Below are 17,471 nucleotides of genomic sequence, written 5' to 3' on the forward strand. Positions count from 1 at the left end.
TGACCGTCGGGGTATGCTACACCCGCGGAACTGAAAGAAGATCAGGATTTGCTGCCCGCAATGTTTTTCGTAATGGATGTAACTAGAAAGTACTCTGGGATCAGAATGACGGGAGGAGCTCGTCGTCGAGGTATGATGTATGACGTCACCAAAGTTACCTCACGTGACTCCACCTTCCAAGGATAACCCAGAGCCAAATAGCCTGAGTAGAAAGAAAAAGTGCAGAATTGCTCGACCGATGACCGTTCGTATCTGTTTACCTTGGATTGCAAGGTCAATCAAATTTCCGATTGCGTGTCTGTCGTGTGGCGCCGGATTCTATGGAGGAAATAATTGCCTCGTACAACTTCCCCACTCTTTGGCCGTGGCTTAGTTACTGACTCCAATTTCCCAATCATAAAGATCCTACGGTATATTATGAAACATCTACTTGGATTAAAATGAAATACAACTACTCTCCGACTCTGATTCTACATGCTCAAGATCTGCCGATGAATGGCAAGGAGATCAGTAGACTTGGGGATACACCTTCCCTTCCAGTCTTGCGTGGAACTACATCAGCGTCCTATTCAGCCTCAAAATCAACCGCGCTAAGATCGTGCGGTATTTTCGATCTCGTATTAGAGGCATCCCGCTTATCAGACCACGAGCAGCCCGTCAGAGACGCGATTGGCGTAGAGCATCCATGTGTCAAGTATCAATATTTAGTTGATCCAATTTTATTCTGATAAGAAACGTTTACCATGTTTTCGAAAAGGTAGAAGTGATCCCATGGTCTGACAGCTGTCACTCATATTTAAGGAAGTGGCCGCCGAAGTCTCTGTCTTCTCTCACTCTCCCTCTGTTCCTTCTTCCCTCCCGTCAAACGTTCGTCTCTTACCATGCCCGCGTCCACTGATACCCAAGACACAGACGAGAACGGGAAAGATATCCACCGTGACTCTCTTTCGGGTGGAGTGTGCTCCTCTCGCCTCATTCAGCAAATTAATGCCCCCCCGGGAGTGATCTCCGCCGAGTCCAAGACTCCTGACGTGGAGTTGGCATCTGTCTCGGAGATGAACACTGACGAGAGAGACTTTCCCAAAAAACAGGTCACTACCCTCCTGTGTCCCTCATAATATCTGCAGCTTCTTACTGACCTATTCTTCATAGGTGTTTAAAGGCTGGTCGCTTGCATGGTATCTTTCTCCCTCAAGCGAGCTCAATCCAAAACAATGCTGATACCAGAGTAACAAAGGCTTACTTACCAGTCCCTTGGAGTCATCTACGGCGACATTGGTACCAGTCCCCTTTATGTCTACTCTTCAACATTCACCAGCGAACCAAGCAAGGAGGACATTCTGGGCGCCATTTCCCTCGTCATTTGGGCTCTGACAATCATGGTGACCATAAAATACGTCTGCATCGTTTTGCTCGCAGATGATGAAGGGGAAGGCGGAACTTTCGCCGTTTACTCTCTTCTCTCTCGATATGTGCGACTCAAGTTCCTTCTTCTGTGATCATAGACATGGGGTTGACACATTTCTTAGGCTCATCTGGTCCGGTTCGACCCTCGTCACACTAATTTGATCCCGATGCAACGCTTCAATACAGACGATCTACAGAAGCCCAATTTGATGACAAGAAACTTTTTGGAGCGAAGCAGCTTTATGAAATGGCTGTTGAAGATTGTGGGCGCCTTTGGAGTATCACTGCTGCTTGCCGGTGCGTACCCTGTATCACTGTAGTTTCCGAAAACTGATCACGGCTGAATTTTTCCAGACGGTGTTCTCACTCCAGCACAGTCGATTCTTGGTGCCATCCAAGGGTAGGTCAATACTTGCCGCAGCTATTACAGATTGTGACTGATTGAAACTAGAATCACCGTTGTGAATCCAAATATCTCTTCATCAACGGTTGTCGGGGTCTCTTGCGCTATCCTGGTTCTCGTCTTTCTTATCCAACCTTTCGGAACCAGCAAGATCGCGAGCACATTTGCACCGATAGTTATTGTCTGGATGCTGTTCAATTTGACCTTTGGAATCTACGTACGTTGATGCAATCAATCAATCTTACACCGAGATAAGAGCTACACTGACATTGACACTCCCATCACAGAATCTTGTTATGTACGATGCATCCATTCTGAAGGCGTTCTCTCCATATTTTGCTGGGGCTTTCTTGGTCCGTAACGGGCAATCAGGCTGGTTGCAGCTTGGGGGTATTTTGCTGGCATTTACAGGTGTTGAGACTCTCTTCGCCGATCTGGGAGCCTTCAGTCAGAGGTAATCATTCTCTTCACATAAGTGGAAGGATACATTGCTGATTTGTTTCTAAAGGGCCGTTCGCATTTCCTGGCTGTTCTTTGTTTACCCATGCCTGCTGGTTTCGGTAAGCCTCATCGTACCCGTCTGACATACAATATACATCTTACTCATTTCTCTCACAGTACATCGGACAAGGCGCGCATATCAGTGTCATTCCCAGCGCATACGCCAACCCCTTCTACCTCACAGTTCCTCCAGGAATGCTTTATCCCAGTCTTATCATGGCGGTTCTGGCTTGTATCGTGGCCAGCCAAGCTGTGATCACCGGTTCATTTCAGGTATTGAATGATCTTTCAGCTAAGCAATAGGTGATGACGACTAACACTAGTACAGTTGCTGGCCCAAATTATGAAATTGTCATATTTCCCCCAGATTAGAGTCTATCACACATCCAAGACCTTCCATGGACAAGTTTACATTCCCATGGCTAATTGGCTCATGATGATTGGGACTGTTATTGTGACGGCCGTCTACAACAATGTGCGTACCTTTCATACACTGATGCATTATAAGTCACTAATATTGGCAACTAGACCACGGCCTTGGGTGAGGCTTACGGAGCTTGCGTCATTCTTGTCTCCTTCCTGACCACCTGCATGGTAACGGTGGTGGCCCTTATCGTGTGGAGACTACCAATCTACCTCGTCCTGCCTGTATTCGTCATCTTCGCCCTCTGGGACGGCATGTTCCTTTCCGCCGCCTTGAGCAAGGTACCTCACGGCGCATGGTTTACGCTCATGCTAGCCGTTGTTATCACATGTGTCTTCACACTGTGGCGCTACGGCAAGGAAGAGCAATGGTCCGCCGAAGAATCAGACAACGCGCCCCTATCCCAGACCACTGTCTTGAAAGATACCAATCTTCACTTACAGACTGCATTTGGAGGCTCTTCCATCTCAACCATCGCCGGCCTCGGCATTTTCTTCGACAAATCAGGAACCCCAGGCAACACTCCCGTTGTATTCCTCCACTTTTTACAAAAGTTTAGCGCCATGCCCGAGGTATCCGTTTTTCTGCACCTACGATCGCTCTCGGTTCCATCGGTCGCTCCCAGCGAGCGATACACCATAACCCGCTGTTTCACATACGGCAGCGGACCAGGAAAAAAGCTAATTCCCAACTGCTACCGCCTGATGGTACGACACGGCTACACCGACGAGATCATCACACCCGACTTGGCCGTCCATGTTCTCGATCTGATTCGCGCCTACCTATCTGAGAATAGTCGTGCTGATCAGGGAACCGGCGAATCGGACGAATTGAGAACCCTGTTGGGCGCTTGGAAGTCTCAGGTTATCTACATCGTCGGTAAGGAGCAGTTAAAGATTGCGCATGGCAAGAACTTCATCCGCAAGATTGTGATCTGGTTGTTCCTGTGGATGCGGGACTCGAGTAGAACGAAAATTCAGCAGATGAAGGTTGATAGTGACCGTCTCGTGGAAGTGGGTTTCGTGAAAGAGATGTAATGGCTTACTCTCGTGCCTGTTCTGAGCACATGGAGTTTAGAAAACGTGGGTATTTAACATTATAATCCATATGATGCAATAATATTCGCCGAATTCTCCATAGTCTCGTTTAACTTATAGAATTTCTAAGTATTGCGCTACTGATAAATTATTATCGGTTTGAGCTGGGCATGCAAAGACTACTCTAGACTTGAAAAAGCATAGCAATGCACTGAAGGTTCCAATGGGGTTATGAGTTGCATTTTACCAAAGTAAACAAACTTTAAGGGCCAAGAATCAATATTGAGTTTTAGCTAAGTTACTGCAGCATCAAATATGTAAATGAAAAGCATGAACCCTCCATTTAAATCTCACTTCCGGAGTTCAACAGACTAATAAGCGTTAGTGTTTAACTCTGAAATTGACTGTTCCAGACACTTACTCCCAATAACGCCATTGACGGGAATATCAATGGACGTAGTATAGCTAGCAGCCTCGCTGAGAAGATACACATAGGCACCACCCAGCTCTTGCACCTCAGCCAAGCGAGGGAACCCACCATAATACTTGAGCTGCTGCTCCCAATCGGGTTGTTGAGGTACCCAGTAAGTCATAGCAGTCTTCACGAGGCCTGGCGACACGCTGTTGACGCGGATGCCGTATTGGGCCCACTCCATGGCGAGGGTGTGGGTCATGTTGCGGATACCGGCTTTGGATGCACCATATGGAGTGGAAGGAACTCGCTAATTCAAGTCAGTTAGTGCAATAATTAATAAATAAAGGGAACATTCACCTTATTAGGTCTATAGGAAGCCATCGACGCGGTGAAAACAACCGACCCCTTGATTCCCAGCTTAATGAAGGCCCGAGCAGCCGCACGCGCGGAATAAAAGGCACCGAAGAGATTGACATTAAATAATGACTCAATCTCCTCCTTGGTAAAATCAAGAGCAGCCTTATGATGCGTGCGCCCGGCGTTGACAACCATGCCGTGCAAAGCGCCAGCTTCTTCGATAATCTTGTCGATTGCAGCTGTAATTGTCTCTTCCTCGGTCACGTTGGCGTTGACGGCGAAAAGCTGACCAGGATAGCATTTTAATAAGGCAGAGAAGTCATCTCCAGTCTCACCAATGTCAATAGAGTAGACCTTGGCGGCACCATTGGAAAGGCAGCATTCGGCGACGCCAAGGCCAATCCCGCGGTTGGCGCCGGTAACTAGGATTTTCCATTAGTCTTTTTAATTTGCAGGCTAGTTGTGGGATGAGAAACAGACTAGCGATGACTTTTCCACCTAAGGTGACTTGCGTCTGGGGCGCTCCAGTGAACCGCGGTGTAGCCGGCTCTTGGGTTGTTGCGGAAGGTGCCATGTTTTATCGTAGGTGTAGCTGGCAAACAGAACTGTGAACCGTCGACAAAGAACCTAATAGCATGGCCGAGCTACTTGTTAATAAATAGCAAACGGAGACAAAATCTGAGAGCAATGACGCCTTCGAAGTAAATGCCCGATATGTTGATTGTGGGGAGGCATAATGGAGAAGAGCGGGGTGTGTCCCCGAGACGGTGCCAACGGACCCACTCCAGTGAAATTCACCTGGCGGCCCTTGTAGATACACGCGAAAGATCTCCCCGCAGATCTCGGAGTAATGCCGTGGCGGGGCAGAACCGTTGAAGCTCCAGGCTGGAATCGTTTGAATTGAGCCCTCGGTCGTCTAATTACGCAACACCGCATTGTACGAATCGATTGTCTACTCTTCGTTGCAGTCTGGTCATCTCCTTCCCCGTTCCACTGTACTTTCGTCTATTATGGCGTTTAAGACGGCGTTACCCGCATGGAACCTGCTCAAAGGAAAAACTGCCGCCGTTACCGGTGGTACGACTGGAATTGGCCGGGCAGTCGTGCTAGCATATATCACTCAAGGGTGCAATGTCGCCGTGAATCATCTCGGCCTATCCAAGGATGAGATAAATCGTCATAGTCTTCTAGAGGAGGCAAAAGCACTTGAGCGACAGGGCATTGAGGCGGGCAGGATTTTGGAACTTCCAGGCGACGTGACCAGCCCAGAGACCAGCACCGATCTGATTCAAGAGGCCGTGGCCCAATGGGGCCAGCTTGATATTTTCGTCGCGAATGCCGGTGTCTTCAAACAAGCAGGGTTCCTCAAGTAAGGTCGATCACATAAAGATTCAGGATGTCGATAGCTAATACACCCAGAATTCAGCCACAACTCCTCGACCACAGTCTAGACGTCAACATCAAAGGCACATTCTATGGCTGCCAAGCTGCAGCGCGGCAGATGGTGAAACAGGGACATGGAGGGTCAATCATCGGAATTTCCTCCATCAGCGCTCTGCTAGGTGGCGGCTTCCAAACACATTATACACCCACTAAAGCAGCCATTTTATCTATGATGCAGTCTATGGCAATTGCACTTGGCAAAGATCGGATCCGATGCAATGCGCTGATGCCTGGCACTATCAGCACTCAGCTAGCTGATCACGATATGAAAAATCCGGCCAAGAAAGCTGCCCTGGAAGCGCGGATTCCTCTCGGTCGCATCGGTAATCCGGAGGACATGGCTGGTCCAGCGATTTTCTTAGCGTGTGAGCCAATGAGTCGTTATGTGAATGCTACGGGTATTTTGGCGGACGGGGGCATGTTTAGTAATCTCCAATAGCTATGTTACCAAATCTGGAGGGTTTCATGAAATCTAGGCGCGGGACATGTTATGGAATTAATACTGTGCCTCTGAGTGTGCTTCTAGACATGACAAGTAGAAGTGTGAATGTGGGTACATTGACGCCATCATAGGCCTTGGGAAACAACAGAATCAATATTCACGGCCCGGGGACTGCTGCCCCTTTCTCTGTCGTTTGTTCCAAGGCATAAACTGTCTGTCAAAACTTTGACCACTAGACTAAAAATGCCAATGACACTTTTAGTGCTAGATCCGTCATGTCTTCATGCCGACACTGTCTCACTCGGCGAGGACATCATTACCAATCTTAGCATAGTTTTGCTAGGTTAAAATCTGCTACCCGCTATAGACGACATTGAATGCATACTGTGTCGGCCCAGGATATTATGAAGTTTTCAATTTGGAACATTGGAGGCTTTTTCCGGATATTCCAAGAATACACAATCGGTATTCTTTCACTTGGTCTCGAAGTCTCGTATCTATGTAGCAGTTAAAGTAGAGGTTACGAACATTATTTTTGTTTATACAATTGTCTTTTGCTTGTGACAGCTTTTCAAAGGCTAGGTAGGTAAGGGCGGTGTCCCCTGTGGAGAGATATTATGAACCCCTTCATGAACGTAGCTCGGCGCGTGGCTTACTCTCCCCCTGTAACTCTCCAATACCTTGACCCCCTGGCATTTCCACATACATACCAGGCTGTACAGGTAGCTCCGCCTGCGCATCTCCAGGAAGCTCAGACAACACATTGGCCACTGGAGGCTTCACTGAATTTTCCTCTGTCTGGGGTCGCTCCTTACGTTGAACCAAATACCAGGTTAGGGCAATAATTAAAGCCAGCCCAGCGACTCCGCCGACCACACCACCGGCTATAGCACCGGTTTTCACATGGCTCGAGGTGTTATTTGACCCCTGCGAAGACGAATTGGTAGATGAAGGGCCATCGGATGAAGATGAGATAGAGCCAGAGATTCCGGAGTTAGGAACGCGATTTTGAATTAGTGATGCGAGTGTAGCGTCTGCGAACCCGGCCGAAGGTACCGTAATTGTAGCGCCCCCAGTAGCTCTATTCGGTTCCGTTAACCTTGATCAAAGACAGAACGCGACCAGGCTTGGTACTCACCCCCCCCCAATTTTGTCGTAGATGACAGAAGGTACTTTGTAGGTAGAATTAGTATCCAAGTTCGTTTGCCATTTGTATGTAGAAAGCTCCAGGACACGGGTAGGATCGAAAACATTGCTGCATTCCTCATCGGTGATCGAGTACGCGCCAGCACGGATATTGCCTCCGAGAACGACCATCTGTGCGCCCTGATATATCTGACAATGACTGACACCATCGCGACCGATAGTCGAGTTAACTTGCTGCTCCAGATTGGTTTTCTTTGATAGTTCGGTGGCATCGATCCACTGAAACGATGGGATTGTCAGAATGTTGACATCTTCGTAGGAGCGTTGCTCGGTCAGACTCCATCCACCGTAGGTGGTGATATGGAATGCGCTGCGATCGGGCGACTCCGTGACAACGGCACAAAATGAAGTTCGGTCTATTGGCGGATCACCAGAGGCCTTTTGCATCCACCAGGTGTGGGAGGCGATGTCGTAAACATAAATAACGTTCCAATCTGATGGAAACGGCCATCCAGAAGAGGGACTTAGTCCTTGAGTAATCTATAAGGTGAAGATTGTTAGAGACATGCTCAGCGAGAGGAAATTCGAGATTGCTTTGCCAAAAGGGACAAACACAATACATACATTCCCACCCCCGAAGCTGATTAGCATGCCCTCTTTGCCAGCAGGGACGTAGACCATAGCACCAGCATTCAGCCTCGGTACATCAACACCATGTGATCCGTTGTTGAGGGTCTCGTTAGTCCAGGATGGATTGTTGGGATCGGATGCATCAAAACGGATCATGCCATGCATGTAGGGTTCGCGTCCACCATAAACAAACCCAAGACCTGCTTCAGGAATGCTTGCGGATTGCGTATCGCTACGATTGCCAAAGTTGAAGTTTCCGCCATTTACTTGAACGTTCTTCCACCTTCCAGTTGAAGCGTTATATGATGAAATAGTGTCGACGCCGTTTGCAAAATCGCTATCTCCAAAACCGCCTCCGAAGAAGTACATAGTATCGTTCATTGTCCAAATTACCCCATCTCCGTTTCCACCCTTTGCCAGGTTATACGCGGGAGTGGATCTGGGGGTGACAGCGTCGGTATGCAGAGAGGACTTTGGAATCGTTCTTTCGACTGGAAATTGGCTGTCAAGGTCGAGGTAGTACAAATTCGTACCTGTTCGCCTTGCTTTAGCATTCGAAACGTACTCCGTGGAAATTTCGATAAACGCTTACTAGGTTTAATTACTTGTCCATCATAGGTTGCTGTGCTGTAATTGCCACCTATGAAGTACAGTCGATCGTCTATAATACTAGCTATAACCGAGTCAGCATCAATGTCCTGGAAGCTGGGAAGATGGCAATATACCCAAGACATTGTATATAGAGCAAATGTCACCTGAGGCACACAGTGCTTGACGCGACAAAGCCAACACTCCAAGGGTCAAAGACATCCATGGCGTCATGACGTGATGTCACTACGCGGCGATGTAGGGGGTCAGATGGTGGGAAGGAAGTGAAGGGGACGGGGAAGAGGAAGAAAATACTGGGAACATCTGTCACCGTAAATGATTAATAAAATTAGCGTCGATTACTGGACGCTCAGGCTGTTGGCGGAGAATCATTTCACACTGGCACACGCTGAGCGGCTAGAATGTGCGGGACCGGCCCCGAGAGGAATCAAACTTTCGCAATTTAATGATGTTATCTGCAGCGCCTGGAGTAGTGATCACCGCTCGTATAGAATGTGGGTAAAGAGCTAGTTCTTAGCTTCAGTTGCCTGACTCGCTTGGAGCCAAAGTACTACAGTATGGAGGCCAGGTGTTGGTCAAAGTCAAAGCACGTAGAGTCTGTTATGAACAGCGAAGCTAAGGGTTGCCTGCCCTGCTCTTGACCTAATACGATGTCTGTTGCTAAATATAAACAATGCCGTTTCAGCTCATGGAGTAATTCGATGCAAACCGGAGTCAACAATCTTCATTTTCCTCCGGGGGGTCCCGTCCAGAGAGAGCATGATTGTCAGATTGGGGCTGGTGCAAGCTTTGGCCCCTGAGGCTAAGAGTGCCAAGCACCGCTAGGCCGGGAGGTTTTTGCGATGTGATGCGTCCGAGGTCTATCGAAAGGGAATCACTGGACTCGCCAGATCCTCTCGTATATTTGTGGCCCACGAGCCCCACTCGGAATCACCAATGAAATGAGGGCTTCACAGCCATCTTCATCTTGTGGAACCCGCACAGGACCCTTCTGTTGCCCTTCGCCTCAACACACGAAACCAAGAATAGAGTGAATGCTTACTATTGTGATAACAGGGCCTTGTATTTGGATACGTACGGTCATTTCAGCCTACTTTATCTGCCATAGGATACCGCCCGTAGACCATACTATATCCTTTCGTACTCTTACTTAGCAATACACACTCTATCGCCTCCAAAAACTCAGGATAGAAGGCCTATCGATTAGGTACGAAAGTATATCTAGGAAAATGGACTGGTAATCAGAATTAAAGTATAATATCCCTATACGATTAGTAGTAGTAGTAGTGATACGGTAGCTTAGTGGCTACAGATGAGCGCATGATATACGATGCGTATAATGAAAGGGTTTAAAATGGTAGGAAATGAAAGCTCGATGAGTCTGCCTTGATTTGCAATGCTTTGAAAAAATCATAAACCGCCAAAAACCAGCCATCGCGGCCAACCTCGCCTTGTCAGACTGCAACCTCAAGATGCTGCGATTCCTCTATCGCAACGTCCTCTTTTGCGTGAATGATATACTGATCCTTCGCTTGATATTTCTCAGGGCGTTTGCTGGAAATTGCCTCCTTGTCTCTGAACACTAGGAGTCCAGGGTTAGTCCGGAAGTAGTCATCCATGTCCTCCAAAGAGCGACCCGCCGTCTCAGGGTAGAAGAAGTAAATTGTAGGTATCATGGCTGCATTGAGCACAATCCAAATGATGTAGAAGCGCCATCCGAGATTTTGTATTCCAATCGGTGTAACTTCAACGACCATGAAATTGAAGATCCAGTTCGTAGCCGCTCCCAAAGCGGCGCCCTTTGTACGCATGGTTAGCGAGTTTATTTCCGTGGGGTAGACTAGTAATTGAGCCATTCTCGTCAGTTCGTGATCCTTTGAGACAAGAGATTTTCAACTCACGCCACGGCACTCCCTGCATGCCAATTCCGAAGAACACATAATATAGGAAGAAGAATGCTACAGAAGCAGACGCTACTTGATGACGGTGCGCATATTCTGGCATCTCATTATACCGAATGAGTGCCGTTATAAAGATATAGCACACGCACTGTCCTGTGGCACCAAATATTAAAAGCTTCCGACGACCCCACCTCTCCACATTCGGTATGCCGATGAGAGAGAACAACAAGTATTGAACACTGTTGCAAGCGGTAAGGAGTCTAGCAAGCGACTCACCCAATCCGACAGACTTGGTCAAGACTGTCGGTAGGTAGTAAGAACCAACATTGATTCCAGAGAACTGTTGCATTGCCTGAACGCCCATGCCGAGAAGGAGACGACGAATAGTCTTTGTACCGGCTTTCTCGTTGGCCTTCCTGTGTAAGATATCGCTGAAGCTGACACTGTTGGCTCGCTCGTACTCAATGCTGTATTTCATCTCGCTTCGTTGCAGTTGTACGAACGGATCATCAAGATCTTTGTCTTCGAGGTCTGCAATTATTTGAATTGCTTCTTCTTCCCTTCCATGAGTCATAAGCCATCTGCGCAACACTTGTTAGAGTAATTCAATAGGTAGGAGGCATTTATAGCATACCTCGGAGACTCAGGAAGCCATGGCGTAGTGAAGAACAAGATGAAAATGAAAATGAATTGGAATGCCAGGGAAACCTCCACGAAACAGGTCCATTCACAAACGAAAGACCGTAGTTAAGCCAATTCGCGAGAGAAAATCCAACAAGAACGAGAACATTCTCAAGAATAACCAACTTCCCTCGCAGGTGCATTTTGGATGTCTCAACTTGCCAGATAGGAGCTGTTGATGTGTTAAGCCCTGTATCATAGTCAAGTTTCAGTCATCGTTCCCTCTGGTAACGGAGATTGTGTTTACCGTTACCGATTCCACCAATGACCCGACCCGCCATCATCTGACCCACGCTGTATGAGGAAACTTGGAGGATAGCACCAATGGACATCACTGTGCTTCCCAACAGGATCGTGTTTTTGCGACCAAGTCGCTCTCCAAGCCAGTACGCGAGGATTGATCCAAGAAAGCAACCAATATCATAAATTGCAGTGACGGTGCCGAGTAACGTTGTCTTAGACGGGCTTTCAAGATTGTGCGTCCGAAGGAAGTCCTGCGATATAACAACCCCGCTGAAAACTCCCTAGACGGACGTAGTTGACGAGTCAGTACCTCATCTACATATATGAATTGACCCAAGGACATGGGTGTTTTGGTATCTTGCTGTACCTGGTCATAGCCAAGGAGTGTCATGTCCGCACCACACGCCGTCGTAATCCAGAATGTTAGCCATCCTCCTCGAAGGCCCCAGTACGGCCTGGAAACCTTTGGCATCATTTCTTTGAAATATTTCCGAGAAATATATTTTGTTCAGTTACCGTGCCCAAATTAAGGGTTTTTGTTATTATATGTGTCATCAGAATTTCCACCAAGGAGGATAAATTCCGGGGTATACACCTTCCCCCGCGTTCCCATCGGGATAAGACCACCGAGACGGCATAGCATCAGACCTTCCATCACGGAATCCATCCGAAGCCCTCGAGGTATACATTGTATACGGGCAGGGGGTTAAACGCGGGGAAATCATGTGATCCCCGCAATGCCAAGGATCTCGAGTCCCCCGAGACGGTGTCAACATAGGAATGCAGCCACGTCATGGTGGAGCATGAATTATTCGACCTTGAACCCCGACAGAACATGCAGTACATGGTCTGACGGCACTGAATCAATGGTTACACGTATGCCCTCCCAACGTCGACGCATTCGGAGGTCCCGGGGCCGAGGCCTGCGCACGACGAGCGGATGGTAAGTGACCCTTACGTCGAGTGTTGTACCTCCCTTGACGCGTACAATACAGCATAACTTGCAGGAGGCGACATCTCAAGTGCGACGAGATTAAACCGATCTGCGGCCCTTGTGCCAAAAATGACAAGCTCTGCGAATATGCAGCTTCGGCCCGTCGCAGCTCCCCCCAATATTCGGGTATCAATGATGTCGCCCGACCAGTCATACCGGAGACATTGTCTCCGCAACAAGCTAACCAGAACTCATTGAACGGATACCTCACAAAGCATGCGCAACGTGATAACCCTGAGGGTAATGATCTGCATAGGGCCAGCTTTGAGCCTGAGTTGAGTCCATCTCCGTCTGCTCATTTGGCAGACTCCGACATAGCTCCAAATCAAAGTCCCATCGCACCCCAGAATAATTATCTGTCGCCATCAAATGCTTCATTTGCAGCGGCCCAATGGTTTGGGCTACTGGCAAGTGATGCCGCCAGAGACAGCCCGCAACTACAGACTGTCTCTGACACTGTTCCTAACACCTATGCTACTCAAATTCTCGCTCTTGATGATTCCGGTACAAGTAATGAGACCGAACCTAGTTCACTGCAACGCGCGACCCAGGTACTAGATAGTCCTCACCCTGGTACTAGTGTGAGCCAGGAAGCAGCGGAATGCGGCGTTCCGGGTGGTCATAGTTTGAGAGAAGTGCAATTCTGGCAAGCTCAAGGACCTATTGAACTCCTACCAGCTGAACAGACTTTATTTGAGCATTTTGTGTACCAAGTGGGCCCATGGGCATGTCTTCAATCCGGTCTGGCTTTTCCAGAACTGGGCATCTAACTAATGCTCTCGGCAGATCGACCTCTTCGACCCAATGAGCCAATTCTCCACGCTTGTATCTCACCTTGCTGTAAGCGGCAATGTCTCTTGGCGCTGGAATATTGTAATAGACTGACTAGATGGGCGACAGTTACGCAATGCGGGACTCATGAATGCCATCCTCGCGCTCGCATTTCGGCATCTGGCATTAAATCCACGTCTGGATACCGAAGAAATGCCTAATAAGGAGCAGTCAGCTCTTCAATACTACTACCAGACACTTCACTATGTGCAAAGAGCGATGCAATATTCTAGCTACAAGACAAGCCTTGAACTGCTCGCAACAACTCTCATCATTTCTGCTTACGAGATGCTGGACAACTCTACAAATGACTGGGAAAGACACCTAGAAGGAGTCTTCTTGATCCAGAGATCTCAAGTAATTCACGGAGAGTCTGGCGGATTGCATTCTGCTGTTTGGTGGGCATGGTTATGCCAGGACATATGGGCCGCTTTCAGAGAGAAACGCAAGACACTTACTTTCTGGGTTCCGCAAAAGCCACTCTCTGTGCTGTCACCATATGAGCTAGCATCCAGGGCAATCTACATTACCGCTAAAGTGGTCACCTACTGCGCAGAGTCTACGGCCATGGACAATATCCAACATCGTATTGAAGGAGCAATGAACCTTCGCATTATGCTGGATGACTGGAAACGACATCTGAGCCTTGAGTTCTCACCATTACCCCTGGGTCCCAAGAAAGACACGACATCTTTTCAACCTGTCTGGATCCGTCCACCTGCCTTTGGTACGTAATTGATATCAAGCTCACTTTCGGGAATAGCCACAGACTCACAAAACAAAGCCGTTGCGATTCAGTTTTTTAGTGTCTCCAGGATGTTGCTTATAGCCAATGAGCCTAACCTGGGTGGACTGGATCAATATATGGATCGACAAAATGTGATCAAACATTGCGTGGAAGATATCTGTGGTATCGCCATGACCTTGAAAGATACTGCATCTAGTTTGATGTCATCGCAAGCATTGTTCATTGGCATGTGAGCGTCTCTCATTCTTGTGGACTTGGCTAACAAGACGGTAGCTGGAATATTCACCCAACAGACCCAAGCCCGTGACGCGATATTGGGGTTGCTGGATTCCTGCCGCCGGCGAACTGGATGGCCAGTCAAATCCTTAGGCGTCGAGCTACAGCAACTTTGGGACAGCCATGACTCCGCCTGAAGTACCCAGGCTGCGCGCAACCTTACAGCTTCGATGCCTCCTGATTGCTTAACTTTGATACTTGGTCTCAAGACCAACGGACTTCATCATTTAGATGATCTCTCTGCCACCTTCTTTGCAGCCGATGACCACTGGGATGATCGTATGGGGCGTGTCAGGATCAGCGGAAGCCAGGCACTATTACAGAGTGAGTCTGTGAGAGGCGGGCATATGCACAGTTCATTAACACACGCGGCATAACCTTAGCTGGCGTGATCTCACCCGTCCTTTCAGAAGACCCAAGGTGACGTGGACAGTGATGACTACCTATGGCCACCGCACTGTCAACGGGCAGTGTGTATTGGCAGACAATTACATGAGCTCCTCTATGAAGATGGATCACCCCCTTTCCGGTGTCGGGGTCTTCATAGCAATCCACGCGCTGGGATCAGACTTAGGAAAGATTCGATTTTTTTGAGTCGGGATCTGAGAGACCTAACATGGATGGTCTTAAAATCCTCGGGTCAGACTGGGGTTCATGGTGAGTGATCTTTTGGCTCCATCGCTCCTTGACCCTTTCAGCAGGCCACCAGTGCTTCGGCCCACCCGGCGAGATGGAGTGAACGCCACATGGGGCAAGAACGACCGACAGGTCAATTGAAATGAAATATAACCCGGTTCAAACCGTAATATTTCTTACCATGACGTATTCTACAGAGGAGACGTAAGACCACCAAAATTCTTGGCATGTATTTTACACGAAACTGCTATTTACAAGTTGCCTTGGTGCCTCTGCCTCGAGAGCAACCAAATGTGTTGTTCATTATTTCTCGTGCATCATGGCAATTTGCAGCTTAGACGGTCACTCCAAATTAAATACTCGTAACATCTAGTTAGTAATACCCATCTCCTTCTTGCCGTCCTTCTGAAGAATTGGTCAGCAAATCTATTTATCGCGAGGGTTGTTGCAGTCATGTGAACTGGAAAGGGGAACTTACAGTACGCCAGTACTTGATGCCAGTGTTGTAGCCACTGCGAATATCATAGGGAACGGGGCTGATGTAGTTGTAGGACGGCATGCGGCGGTCGTAGGTCTCCTTGACAACATCGACAACGCCATGACCAGCAGTGCACTGCTCCTCGGTAGCAGGGATAGGCCAGAAGGGCTCGTAGTCGGAGTAGTCGTTTTCCGACAAGGGACCGGGGTAGGTCTCATTGAGCAGGTTGGGAACGGCGGTAAGGTCGACCTCCCAGTTGACGAATCCAGTCTTCTCAGCAACGAGCTTCAGGATGTTGGCACCGCAGTCCCAGCGGCCGAGGGAGGGAAGACCCCAGTTGGCGCTAAGGGAGGCAATGACGGAGTAATGAGTGTAAAAAGTGTCGTCAGTGGTTCCCTTGAGATGTTCGGGAATGGCACCACCAAGAAGAATGCTGAAGACACGGTTGGACTCGGTGTAGTTGCCGGTCTCATCGAAGGTAACCAAGACAAGAGTGTCCTTGGTGAAGTACTCGTTTTCCAAGAGGGAAGGAATGAAATCTGCGAGGAAATCGCCACCGGCGGTGATATTGGTATCGTGGCAATCGTTGGTCATGTCTTCAATTGTTAATTTGGATCTCAGAATGACTTTTCGGATAACATACTAGGGGTGATGAAGGAGTACTGCGGCAGGCGCTCGTGCTTCAGGTCATCGTAGAACGAAGTGAAGTTCTTGATCTGGCGAGGACGGACGGCATCGTTGGTGACGGATTCGAAAATGATGAGAGGGTCGTGCTTGCGCATGTAGTTGTTCGCGTAAGTCTCCTGGTTGGAGAAGTTGTAACCCTACAGAAACATTAGTTACGCTCCGAAGGGGACTTGTGTCTCTGCAAACCACGGGGCAAAACAAACCTGGTAGCCAGCGTATGGGAGAGCTTGCTGGTACTGGCCCCACGCAATGTTCTTGGTATCGAACAGATCGGCGATGGTAGAAACATTGGCCGGGATTTGTTTGAAATCGTCGTTGTCCATACCAAAGTTGTCACCACTAGCAGACGCAACATAGTTAGGCTGCGAAGGGTGGGTGGTGGCAAAGTAGTTGGTCAGGAGAATACCCTCCTTCGCAATCTTTTCAAAGTTCTTGTCATCGGCAGCGGTTTTGTAGTCCTTTTCCACAGATTAGAGAACTCCACACGCAAATTGATTGTATTTACTCACCTGGTTCTCGAACCAGATCTGGTGGAATCGATCAAAGGCCAGGCCCTTCACGTTGGAAACGGGAGAATAAGGCAACGCGGTTGCGGCAGCCTTCTCAATCTCCGCCAAACTGGGCATGGAAGCAGAGGCGGGGATGGTTTTGGCAGAAGCCAGAGACAGGGCGCCAATGAAGGCGGCGAGAGTCTGTTTCGTAAACATGGCGTCTCTTTTGCTTGTCTAGCACCGGGATGGATCAAGAACAAGAAGAGATGATCCTCGGGCATTGCCCACCGTCTTATACTCCATGCGAAGATGACCGGGAAACCGCACAGTCCTCGATTACTCCAACGGGGTCTTCCTATCTACAGTACAGTGCAGTAGTTTTCTTACTTTCTCCACCATGAAGGGCACCTCGTGCAGCACGCCGCGTTCGTCGTACAGTTGACTGGCCGCTGATCGAAGGGCTCGTGCCTGCAAGGGGCACCGATTGAAATTGGGGCACTTTCGATACAGAGCATACAATTGGTGGCGCATCGATGTGGGCCGTCCCACGCCGGGCCACGTTGTGCACTCGAGCCACTTGACTGGCTGGCCAGGTGGGTCCCTGGGAACACCGGGTTAGAAATCCTACGACCGACACCAACCAAGCTTTCTCCAAGTGATCAAGCATTTCACCCGGTATGCCAACGCCGCT

General features: G+C 48.7%; 7 protein-coding genes across 7 annotated transcripts; 3 read left to right on the forward strand and 4 right to left on the reverse strand.

Moving 5' to 3' along the window:
- Window positions 1-881: 881 nt before the first annotated feature.
- On the forward strand, window positions 882-3,772 carry N7443_005443 (uncharacterized protein; the record flags this gene model as incomplete). Its single annotated transcript, XM_056885499.1, has 10 exons — window positions 882-1,091; window positions 1,251-1,472; window positions 1,530-1,704; window positions 1,762-1,807; window positions 1,859-2,027; window positions 2,098-2,264; window positions 2,319-2,370; window positions 2,429-2,584; window positions 2,640-2,786; window positions 2,840-3,772. The coding sequence occupies 10 exons, from the start codon at window positions 882-884 to the stop codon at window positions 3,770-3,772; spliced, it is 2,277 nt and encodes a 758-aa protein (XP_056740947.1).
- A 363-nt stretch (window positions 3,773-4,135) lies between these two features.
- On the reverse strand, window positions 4,136-5,118 carry N7443_005444 (uncharacterized protein; the record flags this gene model as incomplete). Its single annotated transcript, XM_056885500.1, has 4 exons — window positions 4,136-4,143; window positions 4,194-4,494; window positions 4,545-4,966; window positions 5,025-5,118. The coding sequence occupies 4 exons, from the start codon at window positions 5,116-5,118 to the stop codon at window positions 4,136-4,138; spliced, it is 825 nt and encodes a 274-aa protein (XP_056740948.1).
- Window positions 5,119-5,554: 436 nt separating this feature from the next.
- On the forward strand, window positions 5,555-6,426 carry N7443_005445 (SDR family NAD(P)-dependent oxidoreductase; the record flags this gene model as incomplete). The annotated part of the gene is made up of 2 exons (XM_056885501.1): window positions 5,555-5,913; window positions 5,964-6,426. The coding sequence occupies 2 exons, from the start codon at window positions 5,555-5,557 to the stop codon at window positions 6,424-6,426; spliced, it is 822 nt and encodes a 273-aa protein (XP_056740949.1).
- Window positions 6,427-7,056: 630 nt separating this feature from the next.
- N7443_005446 (C6 transcription factor) lies at window positions 7,057-9,027 on the reverse strand (the record flags this gene model as incomplete). Its single annotated transcript, XM_056885502.1, has 5 exons — window positions 7,057-7,510; window positions 7,568-8,115; window positions 8,200-8,738; window positions 8,798-8,878; window positions 8,931-9,027. 5 exons carry the CDS (start codon window positions 9,025-9,027, stop codon window positions 7,057-7,059), a joined length of 1,719 nt encoding a protein of 572 aa, XP_056740950.1.
- A 1,241-nt stretch (window positions 9,028-10,268) lies between these two features.
- N7443_005447 (sugar porter family MFS transporter) lies at window positions 10,269-12,111 on the reverse strand (the record flags this gene model as incomplete). Its single annotated transcript, XM_056885503.1, has 5 exons — window positions 10,269-10,654; window positions 10,716-11,306; window positions 11,350-11,586; window positions 11,644-11,920; window positions 12,007-12,111. The coding sequence occupies 5 exons, from the start codon at window positions 12,109-12,111 to the stop codon at window positions 10,269-10,271; spliced, it is 1,596 nt and encodes a 531-aa protein (XP_056740951.1).
- A 406-nt stretch (window positions 12,112-12,517) lies between these two features.
- On the forward strand, window positions 12,518-14,445 carry N7443_005448 (Zn(II)2Cys6 transcription factor domain-containing protein; the record flags this gene model as incomplete). The annotated part of the gene is made up of 5 exons (XM_056885504.1): window positions 12,518-12,582; window positions 12,647-13,346; window positions 13,420-13,473; window positions 13,534-14,191; window positions 14,249-14,445. The coding sequence occupies 5 exons, from the start codon at window positions 12,518-12,520 to the stop codon at window positions 14,443-14,445; spliced, it is 1,674 nt and encodes a 557-aa protein (XP_056740952.1).
- A 1,048-nt stretch (window positions 14,446-15,493) lies between these two features.
- On the reverse strand, window positions 15,494-16,996 carry N7443_005449 (uncharacterized protein; the record flags this gene model as incomplete). The annotated part of the gene is made up of 5 exons (XM_056885505.1): window positions 15,494-15,529; window positions 15,603-16,198; window positions 16,246-16,426; window positions 16,493-16,747; window positions 16,799-16,996. The coding sequence occupies 5 exons, from the start codon at window positions 16,994-16,996 to the stop codon at window positions 15,494-15,496; spliced, it is 1,266 nt and encodes a 421-aa protein (XP_056740953.1).
- Between the last annotated feature and the right edge of the window lie 475 nt (window positions 16,997-17,471).

This window comes from Penicillium atrosanguineum (assembly GCF_028827265.1).
Source record: "Penicillium atrosanguineum strain IBT 20685 chromosome Unknown utg000004l_segment0_segment0, whole genome shotgun sequence".
Lineage (NCBI taxonomy): Eukaryota > Fungi > Ascomycota > Eurotiomycetes > Eurotiales > Aspergillaceae > Penicillium > Penicillium atrosanguineum.